This window comes from Muscardinus avellanarius (genome assembly GCF_963383645.1).
Source record: "Muscardinus avellanarius genome assembly, chromosome: 2".
Classification (NCBI taxonomy): domain Eukaryota; kingdom Metazoa; phylum Chordata; class Mammalia; order Rodentia; family Gliridae; genus Muscardinus; species Muscardinus avellanarius.
The window spans coordinates 144,248,365-144,268,576 of record NC_137787.1 but is presented as its reverse complement, the minus strand read 5'-3'; the positions used below and the strand labels follow the sequence as shown (position 1 = coordinate 144,268,576).

At 38.4% G+C, this 20,212-nt stretch overlaps 1 protein-coding gene across 3 annotated transcripts in view; it reads left to right on the top strand.

Annotated features, from left to right (window-relative positions):
- Positions 1-20,212, top strand: part of LRCH1 (leucine rich repeats and calponin homology domain containing 1) — a gene marked incomplete at both ends in the record, with an annotated part of 201,090 nt that overhangs the window by 95,620 nt on the left and 85,258 nt on the right. For all 3 annotated transcript variants that reach the window (XM_080690128.1, XM_080690127.1, XM_080690126.1), the window contains one exon: positions 4,098-4,242. In XM_080690128.1, coding sequence (XP_080546254.1) covers positions 4,098-4,242 — 145 coding nt within the window. The remainder of the gene's footprint in view (positions 1-4,097; positions 4,243-20,212) is intronic.

Genomic DNA, 20,212 nt, shown 5'->3' with positions numbered 1-20,212 from the left:
CATCCCTCCTTCCTTCCCCCCCTCATTTTCAGTCTTATTCTTTTTTTGTCCGTGCTGACTGAAACCAAGTCATACAGGGCAAGTACTCTACCACTGAGCCACACTCCCAGCCCCAGTCTTATTTGTCTTATTTGTATTGAGCAACTCTTTATACTATAAAAGATTGGCTTGTTGAATTTATGAACTGAAGGACCTCCCACGTGCCCTCTCCCCATCTCCTCCTCCTCCTCCTCCTCCTCCTCCTCCTCCTCCTCCTCCTCCTCTTCTTCTTTCTTCCTTCTTCCTTCTTCCCTCTTCCCTCTTCCCTCTTCTTTCTTCCTTCTTTTTATTTTTTATGGTGCTGAGGATGGAACCCAGGGGATTTCTACCTCTGGGCTACACTCCCAGACCTATTTTATATATTTTTGGAAACAGGGTCTCACTAAGTTGCTGAGAGCCTCACTCAGTAGCTGAGGCTGGCTTCAAACCTGCATGCTTCTCCTGTCTCAGCCTCCCAAGTGCGGGGATTACAAGTGTGCGCCACCACGCCCAGCTCTCTCCCCATTTCTTGATTATAATTTCTATTTATGGTGTCTTTTTGCCTGAAAATGCTGTAAGTTCTGCTTTTCTCTGTCTAATGTGTCAATATTGTGTCATGCTATTTATAGGAAGTCCTTACCCTATCCATGGTCATAAACACAAATTTCCCATTTATTGTCCTAGTGTGCTTGTAGATTCTTACTGTTAGTCATTTGACTTGTCTAGAATTAATAGAGATAAAAAGCATGAAGTTTGTCTGTTTGGGATGACTACATGATTTTTCCAAACTATTTACTGACTTCCAGTCTTTCCCCTGTAAACACCACCTTTATGGAAGGCATGATTTCCATACGTGTATGCCTTTCACTAGTCCCCATCTTTGTAGTGTGTTCTGTTGACTTTCCCATTGGTCCATCACCTTGCCTAAGGATGTGTTTTAAATGTCCAAAAAGACTGGTGCCCCCAATGCTCCTCTTTTTGAAGAGAAGCCTCATTATTTTTGGCCTTTTTTATAATATGAACTTAGAATCAACTTGTCTAATAACCCCAGCAAGTTAAAAAAAAAAAAAAAGCTAAGTATTTTTTTTTAACTAGAAGCATACTAACTTAAAAGAAGTTTAGCCAGGTGTGGTGTCTTGTGGTGCCTATAATCCCAGGGAGGATTTGGGAGGCTGAGATACAAGGATCACAAGTTCGAGGTCAGCCTCAGCAATTTGGTGAGACCATATTTCAAAACCAATTAAAATAAAATAAATAGGCTGGGAGTGTAGCTTAGAAGTAGAATGCCCCTGGGTTTAGTACTCAGTACCCCCAACACACACACACACACACACTCAAAAACTTATGTGATTATAACTTAGAAACTTAAAATGAATTTTTTTTTTTTTTTTTTTTTTTGGTGGTACTGGGGTTCCTGGAAGCCCTTCTACCTCCGGGTTACACTCCCAGACCTATTTTTACATTTTTATTTGGAAACAGGGTCTCCTAAGCCAGCGCGCGCGGCTGGCTTCGAATCTGCGCGATCCTCCTGTCTCTGCCTCCCAAGCGCGGGGATTACAAGCGTGTACCACCACGCCCGGCAGAATGAATCTTTTTGATGTTGAAGCTTTATAAATTTTAGTCATATATAAAAATCATTGAATATATTTTTAACTGGGCTGCCTTCTGAATTGCATTTACAAATTTTCTCCATATAAACTTGCATATTTTTTAAAGACTTTCTAAGTGTTTTACCCATTTACTCTTAACATAAGTAAGGTCTGTTCTAGTTTGTATATGGAAAGGCTATTATTTCTGCATATTAATTTTCTCCTGTGTACCTTTGTTACATTCTTACACATTTTAAACAGGTTCTTTGTTGATACTCTGGAATTTTTTTTAGGAAAACAGCCTCACTATTTGCAAATAATGATAATTCTGTCTTCTTTCCAATTTTGGTTTTTCTTTCCTTACATTGTGTCTTTGACTGGGACCACCTGAGGAAGGATAATTATTAGTAGTAATTGTAGTGATGTCTCATCTTGACTTCTTGGTGTCATTTCTAGTCTTTGATGAGCTAGCAGTAAATAAAGCTTTATCTCATCTGTGATATGTGCTTGTGTGGGGAACAAGGAGGCATTCATCTGTGCTCCTGTTGCTGAGCAATTACATTAATAAATGAAAGTGTTCTAAAACTGAGGCATGATGGTGAAGGCACCACTTGGCAAATGAATTGTTTTAATAACATAAGATTCATATATTTCAAGAATAAACCCTGCAGCTCAGTTCTGTGTGTGTGTGTGTGTGGGGGGGGGGGTTCTGGGGATTGAATCCATGGGTGTTTTACCCCTGAGCTGTCTCCAGTCCTATTTTATTTTATTGAAGCAGGGTCTTGCTAAGTTGCTGCGAGTCTTCTTAGGTTGCGGAGGATCTTGATATATTGCTGAGGTTCTAACTAAGTTGCTGAGGCTGTCGTCGAACCTGCAATTCTTCTGTTTCAGCCTCCCCAGTACTGGGATTATAGAGGTGCACCACCACGTCTGGCTAATTTTTAAATTTAGGATTTACATCAATATTTAAAAGGAAGATTCATAAGTAGTTTCCCTTTTGTATACATTTTTGTTAGGTGATGGGATTTTAATCCCAATTTGGATACTTCTAGATAAAATATTATCAGAATTATTCCTTTTAAGTTTATTACAGTTCTGACAGTTGGGGAAGCCAGCTCTTGACTTCTGTTTTATTTATGGTATTGACCTATTTATGTTTTCTATGTTTTTCCCCCTTTAATCAGGTGTTGTTCCATAAGCATATGTTACATATTAACTTCTTAACTTCTGTTTTATTTATGGTATTGACCTATTTATGTTTTCTATGTTTTTCCCCCTTTAATCAGGTATTGTTCCATAAGCATATGTTACATATTATTTACTGAGTATTCTCTGTTCATATTGTTTGAGACCCTCCTGAATCAGTTTGGGATAAGGAGACCTTTAATTGTTGAGTTATTATTGTTTTCAAAAGTGGCAGTTCTTTCTTTGTATTTAGCACATTAGTGTTCGACAGTCATGCCTACCATTCCCAGATGTGGTTATTCAGGACAGTTGCATCATTTTGTAGTTGGGGTGGTGATACTGTAATACTCCATGTTTGCATGGCTCTGTAGACCATTGTTATCGTATTTGCATACTTGGCCAGCGGACTCTGGTTTTACTGGTGATTGTGAAGCAGACACACTGTTCTTAATAGACACGATTTATTTCACTCTTGTACATTAAACGTGTTAAGTAACTCTCCTGAATAAAACATTTAGTGTCTATTGTGTGTTTATTTTCAGAAGATGTATAAGACATGTTCCATGTATAAAAGATAGTATAATCCAGTTGGAGAGAAAATTTATATGATGAATGCAAAGTTGAATTAATAGTTATATTTCGGCTATAATTATTAGCTTGGGAGGATGAGGCAAATGAACTGCTTGAGCTCAGTCTGAGACTAGCTTGGGAAACATGAGTCTCTGTCTGAAAAAAATAATAATTATGGCAAACACCAGATATAAGGTAGGGTTGTACTTATCTTTTTTTTTTTTTCGGTACTGTGGATTAAACACAGGGGCATTCTACCTCTGAGCTATACCCCTAGCCCTATTTTTTCCTCTTTATTTTTGAAACAGGGTCTCACTAAGTTATGGAAGACTTCACTAAGTAGCTGAGGATATCGGAAACCACAATCCTCCTGTCTCAGCCTCCCAAGTACTAGAATTACAAGCATGTGCTACCATGCCCAGTTGTACTCATCTTTGGCTGAAGGAGTTTGAAATAATTTTCAGATAGGATAAAAAGTTCACCCCATCCTCACTTGCTTGACTTTGCAAATTAATTTAGAGAGCTAAAAAGTTTTAGCAGTGTTTTGCTTCTCCATATCCCATGTGTTCCTGAATTCATCTGGAAATACACATCAACACAAAAAGAAGCTGTAAAAAAAAGTGATAATATTGATTTAAATTTATATTATAATGTTAAGAAACTCAGTACTTATGCTTGATAAGATTGCATTGAGTGTGTTGAAGTTTTATGGACAAACTGTTCTTTTTTCTACAGATTTATCTAAAAACAGACTGGTTGAAGTTCCAATGGAATTGTGCCATTTTGTATCACTGGAAATTCTTAACCTGTATCACAACTGTATCAGAGTCATTCCCGAGGCCATCGTTAATCTGCAGATGCTGACCTACTTGAACCTGAGGTAGGTTAACTGTGAAAGTTGTAATCAACTTCAGTGATGAAATTCTAAATAATTATGCTTTCATTTCTGCCACATTAGCCTGTCTACAATTCCTAATCATTCTTGCAAGTAAATCTCACAAAGATCATTTAAGAAATATATTTTGTAATAAAACCTTAGTACCTTTAGTATTATTCCTGGTGCTAGAATTTCCTGAGTGCCAATATGTAAGAGGTTTTTTTTTAAATAAATGATTTGCATAGTATCATTTGTACTCTTTGGTGCTTGTAAAGTTATAGGTATATCATATTCAAGTATTTATATAGATTTTTCAGGAGGAAGGGCAAAGGAAGTGAAAAGATTTTGGAAGTTGGGAACAAAATAGGACAAGAAGAAAAAAAAAAAGACCTGGCTGGTGATCTTTGGGGGTTATTGGTCCCATTGTTCTCTGCTACCTGGTGGGGATTGAACCCATTTACCTTAAGGAAGTTGAGGTGTAGCATGAGTAGCTCTAGCCAGACGTTAATGTACCAGTATTGGGAATGGCTTAGGAAGATTTGAGAAAGCTCTGATTATTAATAGATAGATTTCAAAAATAATTTTGTCAAAATGGCAGACCTGGAGAAAGACTTGGTTTAGGTTTCAGTCAGTAAGCAAACAGCTATTGAAACTTAAATTAACCTAGCTAAAGGTAATTAGCAAGTCTATAGGAGAGGGGAACTTCCTATATCATCTTCATTCTAAAGACAGGTTTACATAATAATTGGATAATCTAGCTAGGATGGGAGGAGGGGATTGACCTTTGTGAAAGACACCTTGGTGGGGGAGGTACCTTACAGGGTTTTTACTACGTGAGAATTACGTGAACAAGATGGAGGGTGTTGTATATAAAAAGTCCGGTCCATGTGTTGTATCTTTGGTGGGGTATTCATTTGAAACCCCCCCCCCATGTCATTCAATAATGGCATGGGCTGTAACTATCTTCTGTATTTCTATCTTTTTAATAAACTTCTTTAAATCTTCAGCAAGAGTCCAGGCTAATGTGTATTTATCCTTAGCTCAGGACAAGAACCCGCGCTTTTCCTGTTTTTCTGTTTTTGTGTTTTGTTGTGGTTTGAGGGAAATTATGTCCGGGACCCTAACAGGGGCCCCCGAGGACAGTTTCCCCCAAACCGTAACATACTCTCAAACCATACCAATAAAGTTTGCTGTCTTTTAGTCCATTAAATTAGGTCAGCATTGAGGATGGGTAGTGTACATGGATATATAGATTATGCATAACACACTGTAAGATATTAATGCCCTTGAGTAGCTCTGAAGCTAGGAAAATCAGTTATTTTAAGGCATTGGTTTTAAACTTTGCAGCTGGATGCTCAGGTCAGATTCTAGCTCTTTGTCTCATAAATCTTGGCTCTATATCTAGGATTTTGGAAAAGGGAGAAGTGCTATTTTATCGAATCTATCTCTCATATAAAAAGAAGGTCTCAAATTCTAGCCCATTTGTAGCCTTTTCTCATGTCAGTTGCAGCATCTTGTTGTATAAATGATTAGCAAAGCTTGTGCTATATGACAAATATCCCCAATTTAAAGTTCAAAATTCCCAGTGAACCATGTGTAGCAATCACTTTATAATAGACCAAGTGCCACTGGATTTTTTTCATTTGGCTTTGTTTTAGTTGGCTACTGAATTATAGGCCTTCTGCTTTCTTTGCAGCTCCCTCTGATCCCCCCTCCCCCAATTTTTTTTTTTTCATTGCATTTCCACAGAAGCACATGTGTTTTTTCATCAGGACTGAATAAAAGTCTTAGCATGTTTGTAAATGGCCTTAGCATCTTTTTTTGTATTAAGTTTCTTTTAGTATGATCTGGTGACTCATCTTGTCTAATCTGCTTGTCTGCAGGTTTGGCAGGTTTCTAATGCATCTGACTGTTTTGAGTTTTCATGCTATTCTGCTATAACAGAATAGTTACTCTGCAACCGTTGCTGGACTAGCGTAACAGTATCTATGCATTTTAATTCAGTGTCTCTTTAAGACATTGGTCCTCTAATCCCAACCCACAAGCATATGCATTTGGTTTGTTTACTTGCTCAATTTTGTACTGCTGTGACTTGTTTTTACCACTCATAGTTCTATGTGCAATAAATAAATGAATTTAACTTTGCATTGCTATATTAAATCTACACACTGAGAAACTTTGAAGTATAGATGACTTTTTCTTCTAAGATGACAGACTGTAACATTTTGAAAACACTAACTTAATCTTAGTGCATTTTTGAGATGCTATAAAAGTTGGTTTTGCTGGGCGTGGTGGCACACCATTGTAATCCCAGCATTTGGGAGGCTGAGGAGGATTGTGGTTCGTGGCCAGCCTTAGCTACTTAGTGAGGCCCTTTGCAACTCAGTGGGACTCTGTTTCAGAAATAAAGAATCAAAAACAGGCTGGGGAGTCGGGTCTGGTGGCGCATGCTTGTAATCCCAGCATTTGGGAGGCTGAGACAAGAGGATCCAGATTCTCGAGGAGCCTCAGGTACTTAGTGAGGCCCTTTGCAGCTCAGTGAGACCCTGTTTCAAAATAAAGAATAAAAAATAGGGCTAGGGGTGTAGCTCAGAGGTAGAATGCCCCTGGGTTCCATCTCCAGTACCACACACAAAAAAGTTGGTTTTGTTATGATGATTTTCATCTTGCATTTAGTTGAGACTAGAATATTATTGTTGCCTTCAGATGAGTAGTAGTAACGTTTTGGCATGTGGTTCTCAGAACTATTTAAAACAAGCACAGAGAGAAGCCACTGAAATACTGAGAGAGAGAAGTCATTGATGATGGTTGAAAAAGACTGTGTGGTATATTATAAGCAGCTTTGTGATAAATTTCTAGGCAGTGAGAAAGAGAAAAAAACCAAGGGACTATTAAACATCCAACTCTTTACATTTTGTTTTCTGCCTTAATTACTTAATTTCACCCTCACCTCTCTTTTTTCCCATTTGCAATTGTCAGCTTTGTTTTGTCTTTCTTCATGTTTCCAATTTTATTACCATGTGTGAATCATATAAGTCCATACTTTTTGAAGAAATTTGATAACTAACTAGAGAAAATTTAGAAAATGACTCTGATGTACATACAGAAATTTATCAAAGCCAGTCACTGTGCTGAGCTTGGGAAAGAGCGGAGCGGGAGGGAATTGGGTGGGAATGGGTTAGGGCTCAGTGAGTACAGTGTGCCTGCCTGCCTCTATCGCCCTGGACTCCAGCAAGATGTATGATTACCATGCACCAAGAAAAAAAGTAAAAATAAAAAATAAAAAGTATGTCTCTTACCTACTAGATATTGCATAAAGTTATAGGGAAAATGTAGGGGCAGTGTCTATAAACATTTTGAAAACCAGATACTAATTATTTTTGATACTTTAAATAAAATTTCCTGCCTGAGCACAAATGTATAAACATAAAATAGTAATAATGGAATAATTTGAGTACACCAGGATGGTAGTCATTTTGTCATTCAATTGCATATCCTTTAATTTCTGCTTCACCTCTGGAAATTAGTTAAGTCATCTCTTCTAGGAATTGGACCTTTGAAATTGAGTTATTTCTCACATTGGGAGTGATCTGATGTAGGGTGCAGTCGAGCTCTTGCCTGAAAGATTTATTTGTAGCTTTTGAAATAGTAGGTGACTGTCACATCTGTTTATTTGCAAATATGTGACAGTATCTAGACAACAATGATAGCATCTAATTACCTTGTTAAGTCTTCTAAGATGGCAGTCTTGTCTGTGTGACTCCTCCCTGTGCTGTCCCCAAGCCAGTGACCAGGAAGAGCTCAGGATACAGTGCTTACCGGTGGTCATGATCCTCCATAGGAACCAGGGTGGTAATTCTAGTCAACCTAGTGAGACCCTGTTTCAAAGTTGAAAAAATGAAATAAGGCTGGGAGTGTATCTCCGAGGTAGAATGTCCCTGAAGTTAATCTCCAGTAACACACGTGCGTGGACACACACACACACACACACACACACACACACACACACACACATCGCATGTAGGAAATTACTAATTTTGTACTGATTCCAGAGTAGAGATGATACCATATAAAGATAATTTGGATTTATGGGAAACAAAAATGATTGTGCCCTCTGTGATACCTTGTATATTCCAGCAGACTACACAGTCATAAGAATTTGATCATGGTGGTGACGGTGTTGATAACGGTAGAAGGGTATGTCTCTGTCTACCCAGGAGGTTCTTGGCTGACATGTTGTCACCAAGACATGGTATCTTTAAAGGTCAAATGCCTGCTTGGTACCACCAACCTTATACATGTCTTAGAGAGGTGTTTCATTAGCACATGAAGAACATTATCACTGAAATGCAGTTAAAAATATTCAAGTGTTTTCCATATTTTCTTATGTGATGGAAAAATTGTATTTGTGGAAAATGTTGATTTACTGTTATTTATCTAGCCAGTGTTTGAAGGATCTAGACTTTTAATCTTTGATTCTTAGTGTTCACAACAGAAGGTTATGTTAGTTTAGTATATGTGTCACTGTGTCTTTTCCAAGAAATGTCGCCAAGAACAATAAAAATGATTAAGCACGACTTGTTGATATAGAAGAACACTTTGAACCTGAAACTCAGAGGAAAGCCTCCCCAAGTGTAAGCTCTATTTTAAGTTGTTGGAAAGGTGGTTGTTGATAAAGCCTGTGAAGAAAATACACTTTGAGGAAAATGACCTACCCCAGAGGAGCAAAACTTGACAACAGTTGGACTATTGTGAATTTAAGAACCAGGGACCTTGGTTCAAGTCTCATCACAGAGAGGTTTGGGATGGAAGGTACCAAAAAAAAAAGAAAAAAAAAAAAAAAAGAAAGACAATTCTTTACAGCATTTGATCATACTGCTTCCAGAACTTTGGTAAGTGGTTTTTACTTTCCTGGGGGAAACCTGCCCAGCCAGGCCTGGGGTATTCATGAGAGGCCCTGATCTGGATCTGTCCCAGCCCACGAGGAGGGGTGTGAGGCATGGCCTACAGAGAAGGCCCTTTCTTGCATGAACTGTTATCACCCTGTAAAAGGAATGTGTTTTGGCTGCTCTCTCTGCATCCTGGTATCCTTTTTGGCTGCTGAACAATGTGCAGAAAGAGCCAACTTCCCGATGGTCATATAACCTGCATCCCCACATTCTTTTGGGACTCATTCTGAGAAATAATCTTTAATCCTTAGATGATCACTTTCTATTTAAAGGATCTTGCAAGCTAGGGTTAACTTAGAAAGCACAGATTTTATGTTTTTGATTAGGAACTAAGAATTATCATTTTAATCTTCACTTCTTGGTGTTCACAACAAAAGGCTTTGTAAGTTTAGTGTATACATGTGCTCTTGTGTTTCTTCCTGTTACAGAGTATCTTATTGACATTTCTAAAGAAGGCATCTGTGGAAGGAAAGTGTTTCTTTTCTCTGAAAAGTGAGAAAATTGGTGGTATGTTCCTAAAATGCAAAAGAGGAGCTTTATTTAACTTAGTGCAAACTTCTACCCCATACCCTTTTCTGAGGATCTTAGGTCATTCAAAAGGAAAATAAAACCGTGTGTGTGTGTGTGTGTGTGTGTGTGTGTGTGTGTGTGTGTGTGTGTGTTTGCTTGCACATGTCAACCATCCACATGCACAACTGGCCATATGTGAGTTAAGCCTTGTCTTTTCTAGTGATCCCTAATCATTTTTTTCCCCCTTGGTGGAATTGGTAGACAGTAGCTCCTAAAAGTTTTAATGTGTTTATGAATTGCTGTGCCTGTAAAACTGTGTCTATAGGCCTAAGTAGCTGATGGGTCTTATTAAGCATGGATGCATTAATAATTGGATATTTCTTATCAAATTTCATTCCTTTTAGTATAGCCCATACTTGGCAAGACACCCTAAGAGGATTTTTCCGTTGTGTACACCACCTGATCACAGATGTTGGTTTAGTTTAATGTTTGTATTAAAGAAAGAGCAGTGACACAAAAGGGAGTGTCATGGCTTTGATGACTACAGTGCTGTCAGAATCTGTGGGTGTTTTCAGTTCGGCTCCTGATCTAAATGGAGATGGTAAGATCTTTGTGCTGCAGAATAACTCTCCAGAAATGAAGAAAATACCTACTCTTAAATCATTGTGTAATTTTTTTCATTTATAGTAATTCTCAAAGTTTTTTCTGCAAGCCCCAAATCAACAAACCCCAAATTACTTTTAGTTTTTTAATTAGACAGATAAAAGAAATGTCATTTCATTAATAATCAATGTGCTATATTTTCTCTAAGTATATTTCAGTTTTCCAGTCTTGTAACAAGTATTTCACATGACAAGAGAGAAGTAAAAAACAAAACAAAACAAAAAAACCCACACACACATTTTAAAATGGCACGGGTTTTTAGAATAATCACCACCACCACCATTACTCAATAGCTAAACAGGATGTAGCCATTACACCATTGTATCTGAGCCCTTCAACATTTTTTTTTTTACCATAGTTAGGAAATAGGAAATGATCCCTAGGCCACACTATTTCATAAATAATAGAAATAAGTGGGATGTACTTTTTAGATATTTTAAAATTTCCTAAACCATTTCATCTTTTTTTTTTTTTTTGGACTGGGATTAAACCCAGAGGTGTTCTAGCTCTTAAGTTATACCCTATTCTTTTTTATTTTGAAGCAGAGTCTTGCTAAGTAGCTGAGGCTGGCCTCAAACATGCCATCCTCCCATGTTAGCATCTGAAATTCTCTATTATAGACATGTGCCCACACACCCAGACAAGCCCTTTCATCTTTTCGTTGTGTTGAACAGTATTTTTCATGGCGTTTGCTGTCTCAAAGAACAGTTTGCTAATCATAAAAATAGTTGCTCTTTCCAGAGGGACAGTCTAAGTACTTAGATGAGAGAACAATTTTTTTAAAGTTGCAACTGTAGCCGGGCGTGGTGGTGTACACTTGTAATCCCCGCACTTGGGAGCTGGAGACAGGAGGATCGCACAGGTTCGAAGCCAGCTACACTGGCTTAGGAGACCCTGTTTCTAAATAAAAATGTATAAAATAGGTCTGGGAGTGTAGCCTGGAGGTAGAAGGGCTTCCAGGAACCCCAGTACCACCAAATGAATAAATAAATAAATAAATAAATAAGTAAGTAAGTTGTTACTGTATTTAGAGTTGGTTCTCCTTTTTATTCCTAAAACTGTAATTTTAAGCATTTTTTGCTTTTCTTTATTCAGTTTTCAGATGTTTTAATTGTGTGTATATATATTTAATCAGATTTTATTTTATTCCCCAACTTGGTTCTTTCTTTTTTATTTCATTAAATTTTTTTTATCTCGACTTCCGGGAAGATGGCGACCTAGAAAAGCGGGACTTAAGAGCCCCGCTAATGCCGGGCGTGGTGGCGCACGCTTGTGATCCCCGCACTTGGGAGGCAGAGACAGGAGGATCGCGCAGGTTCGAAGCCAGCCGTGCGCGCTGGCTTAGGAGACCCTGTTTCCAAATGAAAATGTAAAAATAGGTCTGGGAGTGTAGCCCGGAGGTAGAAGGGCTTCCAGGAACCCCAGTACCACCAAAAAAAAAAAAAAAAAAAAAAGAGCCCCGCTAACAACCAATCTCCATTACCACAAAATCAGCACCTTTCATAGCCAGAAAACACCATCACCAGAGAAACAAAAAAATCACCAGGCTCCAGAGAGAAAGCGAACTGAGAACAGAGCTCAGAGCCACAGAGGAGATACACCGGCCTCACGCCCGAGGACGCGGCAGCAGCGCCATACTGCCGGCGGCAGTGGCAACTTCCCCAGACGGCTACAGCAAGCCGAGGTGAGCCGCTGCGGGACAGCCAGGCGGGATTTCTCGCCGCAAGTAAAATCTAAATCTCCCAGTGGCTGAGCTCAGCACACGCTGCAGGGATTCAGAGTGGAAATCAAAACCAAGAAGAAAAAATACGCCAGCCTCACGGCCGAGGGCGTAACAGCAGCGCCATATTGCCACCGGCGGCAGCAGCAGAGAAATCACCGAATCCAGTACAGCTACATCTGCGTACTCAAGAACAGTGAGTCAAATTGAGGGCCACAGAGGAGAAATCCCAGTACTGTACTCCCTGGGACTTGACCCAGTGGGGGAGGGGCGGTGGCAGAGATATCACACCATAGGAGAACGTACAACCTGGCACCCCCCACAGTCTAAAGCAGCCTCTATCGACTCTCTGGGTCGGAGACTCTGTGATACAACCCAGTAAAGGAGTAGTGGGGTCTGAGATAATACAGACTCGAGATCCAGAACACCTTAAGTGAAGTCATAGTGACCCAAGGGAAGAACCCAGAGAAGGCACAAACTTCCGAAATCATGGGAAAGAGGAATAATACTGGAGCAATGAATGCCCACAACCCCACAACATCAGAACCCGATAAAACAGAAAATCAGAGATTTCTAGAAGATCAAATCAGGAAAATAACTGTAGAAATAATAGAGGTGCTTCGAAAAGAACTCAGAGAGAGCCAAAAAGAGATAAAGGATGCAATTAATGAAGTAAAGGCCTCAATTCAAAGTACAAACAACCGATTAGACCACATGGAGAACAGAATCTCGCTCTTAGAAGATGATCATTCCAAAAATGAACGCATAGTTTCTAATCTAGGAAAAAATATCCGACAGCAGGAATCTGATATTGAAGAAATATGGGCCCATTTTAAGAGAGCTAACCTAAGAATAATTGGAATAGAGGAGGGAAAAGAAAGTGAAACCAAAGGGATCAACAATCTCTTCAAGGAAGTAATAGCAGAAAATTTTCCAAACATAGAGCAAGAGGTTGATACACAGGTCCAGGAAACTTATAGAACTCCCTTTAGACAGGATCGGAGAAGAGGATCCCCACGCCACATAATTGTCAAAATGACCAATGTGGAAGCCAAGCAGAGAATCTTAAAGGCAACAAAAACAAAGGGCCAAGTGACATTCAGAGGCAAACCAATTATTATCACTCCAGACTTCCCAAACCAAGTCATGAGAGCCAGAAGGGCTTGGAGTAACATATTCCAAACTCTGAAAGAAAACAACTTCCAGCCAAAAATTTCCTATCCAGCAAAACTATCTATCAAACTAGATGGGGAAATAAGAAGCTTCCATGTCAAACAGAAACTGAAGGAATTTATGTCTTCAAAACCAGCGCTAGAGAAAATACTCAAAAGAGATTAACTACAAAGAAGAAATAGGTAATACACACCAGAACCAGAGAAACAAGAGTTTCCATCCAACAGACAACTAAGATTGGTTATCTGTGGAGATTCATTACTTATGTTAGTCTTTTACCTATCTCTAAATGGTATTGTTTGCCTTTATTGTTGTTAATTTTTAGGATTTCTAGTTGGAAATATTTATATACCTTCAGATACAGCATTTGGAAATATTTTATTCCATTCTATCAGTAATTTTTAACTCTGTTTACATTGCCTTTGGATATACAATATTCTATTTTTTAGGGAGTTTGTATACTCTTCTGTTGCCTGTGCCATTGAAATCATATCCAAGAAATCACTGCCAATTTCAATGTTGTGAGGTTTTATGACCCAGATTTTCTCCTAAAAGTTTATAGTCTTAAGATTTATATTTAGGTCTTTTATCTATTTTGAGTTAATATTTGTATATGGGATTAGGTAAGGGTCCAACTTTATTCTTTTCCATGTAATTATTATGTTTCAACATTATTTAGTTAAAAGAATATTATTTCCACCACCAAATGTTTGTGGAAACCTTGTCAAAAATAACTTGACAATATAGGGAAGAATTTAGCTCTAGGCTTTTATTTAACTCCAATGGTTTATATATCTGCCTTTAGAATAGTACTACACTGTTTCAATTATTGTAGCTTTATATGGTTTGAAATCAGAAAATATATATCTTCTAGCTTTGTTCTTTTTCAAGATCGTTTTGGGTATCTAGAGTTCATATTCCATATTAGGATAGATTTTTTTTTCTGAAAAATAAATATATAAATATATGATAGTTTCACCTAAAAAATAGAAAAAAAATATTCTCTGGTAAGAAAGAAAGTAAAAAGAAATATTGAAATGTTATCTTTAAGTCATCAAAAGCTTGGTATCAGACAAATGAAACTGTTATGTGAGATTACCATTTTTAATTTTGGATAAATTGCTATAATACTAGATGTCAACCACTAAGCCAAGCATGGGAGGAAGGGATGGGGAGAGAATGGGGTGGGGATCGGGTGGGGGCTGACTGGGCGACGTGTGCATGTATGTCTACAAAAGTTTGTATCCCACTATGATGTATGAATACAGTGCACCGATAAAAAATAAAATGAAAAAAATTTTTTATCTCATCTATCTTTTTTGTTTTCTTGCATTTGTTACAGGTTTGGTCTTTTTGTAAATTCTAGAGTTTGGGTTCATCAGATCACGGACTTCTAGGTTTTTTTTAATAGAATCATTTAAAGCATGGATTTTCCTTTGTGTAGAGCTTCCACTGATACGTGAAAGCTTCAGTGTGCAATGTTTTAGTCAGCTTTCTGTTATTGCAACAAAACCTCAGAGGCACTTAGCTTATAAAAAGAAAAGATTTATTTTGGCTCATAGTTTTGGAATTTGTAGTCCACGAATGGGTGGCCCCATAAGTCGTTGCCTCATATGAGAGCTGCACATTATGGCGAGAACACAGTGGCAGAATAAACCTCTCCCTTTATGAGCTAAGAGGCAGAGGAGGAGACAGGAAGGTTCTCCTTTAAGGGTATGATCCCAGCCACCTAAGGACCTCCCACAAGGCCCTGCCCACAAGGCCCTGTCCACTTCCTAAAGGTCCACAGCATCTCCCAGTAGCTTCCCTGGGGCCAAGCCTTTAACACATGGGCTTTTGGAGGACACTCATCCAAGCCAAAGCATGTAATGTCTTTAAAATAACTTTCAGCCGGGCATGATGGCGCACACTTGTAATCCCCGTGCTTGGGAGGTAGAGACAGGAGGATCGTGCAGGTTCGAAGCCAGCTACGCTGGCTTAAAGAGACCCTGTTTCCAAATAAAAAAATATAAAATAGGTCTGGGAGTGTAGCCCAGAGATAGAAGGGCTTCCAGGAACCCCAGTACCAAAAATATTAAAAATAAAAATAAATAAAAGAACTTTTAAATCTTGCCTAGTTTCCAGTATTGCTTCGTTTACCTGTGAATATTAAATATTTACAGAATAGAATTTTTTTAATCTCTTAAATTTTATTTTTAATTTAATGTTATTGTTTCAAAGAATGTTTTTTTTTTTTTGATATAGATTTTTTGAGGGTCAAGAGTTGCTTCATAGCCTATTTAGAGTTAATTTTGTATCTATCCCACGGGTACATGAAAACAAAGTATATTCGCTATATCCTTTATACTGGATTCTAGTAAATCTGCTAACTATAACTTTTGATTTGGGCATTCACATCTCTTCTGCCCTAATACGTTTTGTGTCCACAGGGATAACATGGAAGTGTACACTAGTCAAGATGCCCAGCAATATTTTTGTCCATTTCAAAATCATTAGCAATTTTTATTATACGCTCAGTAATTCAAATTTATATCACCACATATAAGAATTATACATATTTATGAAATATTTACATAGGACAAGAATAGGGGTGGGGGAACCAGTGATGTTTAGTGGCGATTGTGCGACTCTTAGATGTGGTGTCCTAAGAACTGTGAGAGCCTGATTATGTCTAGGAGGGAGGTGAGCAGGTGGCTGCAGAGGGATCTGGGAGCTTTGAGGGTTTGCTTTCCTTGGGCCAATAATTAGGATGGGTGATCTTTAGGAAATTTAGGTAAACTGTTGCAAGAAGTATGTCTTCAATAGATGAGTTGCAACCTCAGCCGCAGCATGACCAGAAGGGAAGACAGCATTGGATCCTCCTGGAGGCAGCCTCCAGTATCTGACAGCAGTGCCTGGGTCTGCAAGCCCAGGACTAAAGAGTTCTAAAGGCCAGCCTGGAATCATTTCATTCCACCTTATGTGACAAAATCCATAAAGGAAGTCTTTTCTTTATTCCTTAGGAGTCTTTAGATTTTGAAACTTAAATCTGTAGAAACCCAATAGGAAATATCCGCTATGACAATATAGTCATTCATTCATTTATTCATTCATTCATTTTTGGTACTGAGAGGAACCCAGGGGCATTCTACTTCTGAGCTATACCTGTAGCCCTGCTTTTTATTTTGAAACAGGGTCTTGCTAAGTTGCAGAAGTCCTTGCATTTACCTGTGTTTCGTTTTTGTTTTTTTGGGGTTTTTTTTTTGTTTGTTTTGTTTTTCTCTCAGAGCTTAGGACTGGCTGTTGAGCAAAGCAGACACTCAGGAGGTGTAAAAAATGGTGCTATCAATTTCTTTTCCATTTGAGTTAACATGGCATCTTCTTTCTGTGGATTTGGTCACATACTTTCCTGGTCAATTTTCAGCCTGTTCCCATTTCTTCTCTATTCCTAAGTCTGAATGTTTTTTTCTTTTTTTCTTTCTGCACCTCAGTTCCAGAATTACCCAAAGCTCTAATTCTTAAATATTCTCACTAAGGCCTCGAGAGCCTCAAATCCCTTTTTCTATTGCTGACTCATTTGGACACCAGTCTTCATCTCTCCCATTGCCTAGCATTCAGTCCCTCTTAGCTGTCCTGTTGACTTCTCGGAGTTCCCAAATGGCATACCTTGGATTCTTGTTTCTTTCTGTTCTTGCTTCAATCGTGTTTTTTTTTTTTTTTTTTTTTTTTCCCTCTAAAACCTCGGCTTGGAACCTCAGAAATTATTTTTGACCACTTTCATTTGTCTCCTGCTGCATAAATAAATCATTAGCTATTAGGTGAGCATCTCATGGCCTCTTGCTGGGAATTCTGTGCCCTCTTCCTTCAGTGTTCCTGGGTTAGCTAGAGTGCATGACAAGAGGCTGTGTTGTATGGAGGAACGACCATAGATTTTGATCAGAAGCCCCGCTCAGCTGGTTTCATAGTTCTTTAAATTCTCTGAACAATGCCAGTTTTATGTCTGAAAAGTAGGGGGGTATTGATAGTTAAGTTACAGAAAAATAATAGGTTGCAGGATTGTGGTGAATATAAATGAAATATTATTTGGTTAAATGCCAACACAGTGCCTACATAATTACTACCCAAGAAGTATTTATTGACTTGGTGAGTCAAGTTTAGTTATATATTACATCATCATGCATGATGATGGGTCAAGAAAAATAGTGATAAAAGATCTGGTATTTGTGTAAAGTAAGTAGGTCCCTTAGTATTGTTGGTAAAAAAAAAGACATGCTCTGCGTTTGTAAAAAATACTAGAGCCATTAAGAAGAAGCGAGTTGTTAGTGACTGTTAAATTATACGATAGAGGCTCTCTGGAGCAATCTGCTTGGAAAGATAATAGGAAAAAGAGGATGTACAGGGGCTAATGTTCATGCATGACAATCTGTATTACATCTTCAAGAGTCCTAGAAATAGATGGACTGGCATTAATCTTCAAATGTAAACAATAATATTCAGACATCTTAATTTTTTACTATGTATATTTTTTTTATTAACTCAGTGTTTCTGGGTAAAAAATTGATCTGAGTAACCCATACCCATTCAAGTCAGTATCAATATCCCTTTCTTTTTTGTAAGGGAAAAATGTTTAAATAAAAAATATTTTTTTCTTGGTTTTGGTGAGTTGCTATAGAGGAGAAGGAAGTTCAGGGTACCTTACCTTCCTGGTATTGGGAAACTCAAGTTCATTCTTTCTGAACAAAGCCCTGAGAAGTGGGAGCATTATCTCCAGGACCAACACGTCTTTCCCAGCCACTAAGTGTTGGTTTCTTAATGTGCCAACAGCAGTGTTCTGCACAGTGTTATTTTTCAGGATATAGATCTCAGACCACAGCAGTCTTAATACCTAAAGCTTCAAACCTGGACTGTTGCCTCTGAAGGTATTTGACAAACTAATATTCTTGTTGGTCTTGGAGGCTGAATTTTCTTTGAGCCATCCCCCTTGATTTTTACAGTTCCATTTGAAAATGAAAGACATTTCAAGTAAGTCTGGTTTTTAGAGCACAGCAGATAGGCCTTGTCCTTTGGAATTGAAGGATTCTTAGAAGGAAAGGAGAGAAAATAACTAAGATGAAGTTAGATATCAGTAACTACCCTTTCTAATCTAACTATAGAGGTTGCTAGCAGTGGTTGCTGACCCTTAGACATGTAAGAGAAAAAAAAAAAAGAAATATTTTCTGTTTTAAGCAATGGCTTAGTTGTGGCAGGAACCATCTGAGTCTCTGTGGCCTACATGTGTCTGGTGCAGGTGTGCATAGCGAGAGGGGAGAGAAATGGTTGTTGCAGATATTTGTCTGGGTTCCCAGTTGTTTTACAAGCTCACCCTCTGTGGCTTGCTTCTTTTTACAGTCCTCATTTATGAAATGAGCCCTTTATCTTCTCAAAACATGATTTTTACATGTGTAGAGAGTGAAATTGATTGGTGTAGCTTTTCAGAGGTGGGCCAGATTCAGTTGAAATGATGATTCTGTGTTTCTAGTTTTAAAACTTTTTTTTCCCCCAAATTACTATCTTACTCAAGTTGTAGCAACATGACCGGGTTCAAAGTTAAATTTGGGCTGGGCGTGGTGGCGCACGCTTGTAATCCCCATGCTTGGGAGGCGGAGACAGGAGGATCGCGCAGGTTCGAAGCCAGCCGCGCTGGCATAAGAGACCCTGTTTCAAAAATATAAAATAGGTCTGGGAGTGTAGCCCGGAGGTAGAAGGGCTTCCAGGAACCCCAGTACCACAAAAAAAAAAAAAAAAAAAAAAAAAAAAAAAAAGTTAAATTTGGGCTCCCAAATTCAATGTATTCAATTTCTGTCTTGGGGCTGAGGGTATTGAACGTGGTTTAGGGTGCACGCTTGACGTGTATGGGAAGCTCTGGGTTCAACCACAAGCACTTGATAATAAAAGTAATGATTAAAAATAAATGTTAGTCTTAAGAAATTCATGTAAAATATTTTTAGTTGTATAATGAAGCATAAAGATATCTCTATTTGATTTAGCTTGATAGCATAAAATTTAAGTGGACCAAAAGACACCCCAGGCCACGAAGGTAAACTTTGTTGTTTTCGGTAATTGTCTTGGACACATAATGATGGTGGGAATGAAGCTGGAGGAAGTTTTCAGTCATTCAGTCAGAGGAAACAAGGGTGAGACTTTTTTTTTTTTTTGGTCAGGGAGGGCTTTTCAGAATGGAGCAAGCAGGAAACAGGAAATGGCTCTCTGTGGATATTGTTCACTGCTGTGTGTGTATGAAGACAACTAACAGGTGTCATATGCAAAACAGAAAAAAAAAGTTACTCTGCCTTGAATGGAAGGTGAACAGGGCATGCATACAAGAACATAAAAACAAAATGAGGGGAGGTATCCTGTGGAAAAGGAAATTTACTTGGCCAGAGTAACATTAACTGCTGTTTACTGTAGGTCAAGTGCAGAGCATAGACTTTAATATTAAAACAAAAATAATGCTGCATGTAGTATAACTGTTAGTTCCCTTTTCTCAGCTGAGACTTAGCACAGGTGGGCATGGAGCCCACAGTGGAATCCTGCCCTGCTTTCTCAGTGGCCTTCTAGATTCAAGCCTGTGGCATTTCCCCAAGTTTTGTGAAGGTTAATGATTTCACATCATTTTATTTGTTACTGTTTGACAACCAGGTAAATAGAGATGATGATTGCTGGGTATTCATGTTTTCCCAGAAGAAAGAATAGGATTCTAGAAGTAGAGAGATGAGGGAGAAAAGCACATCCATATGATTAATATACATTCTCTTCTTGTCTGTCCAGATTCGGAGTAGGAACTTGGCTTATTTGGGTGGGCCTGAAATTTTATAACTCAATCTGGTTCTCCCCAGCCTGACTCTGAGTGACCATTTTATGTATTGATTAATTAATTCATTTTTTTTGGTACTAGGGATAGAACTCAGGGACATTCTACCTCTGAGCTATATACCCACAG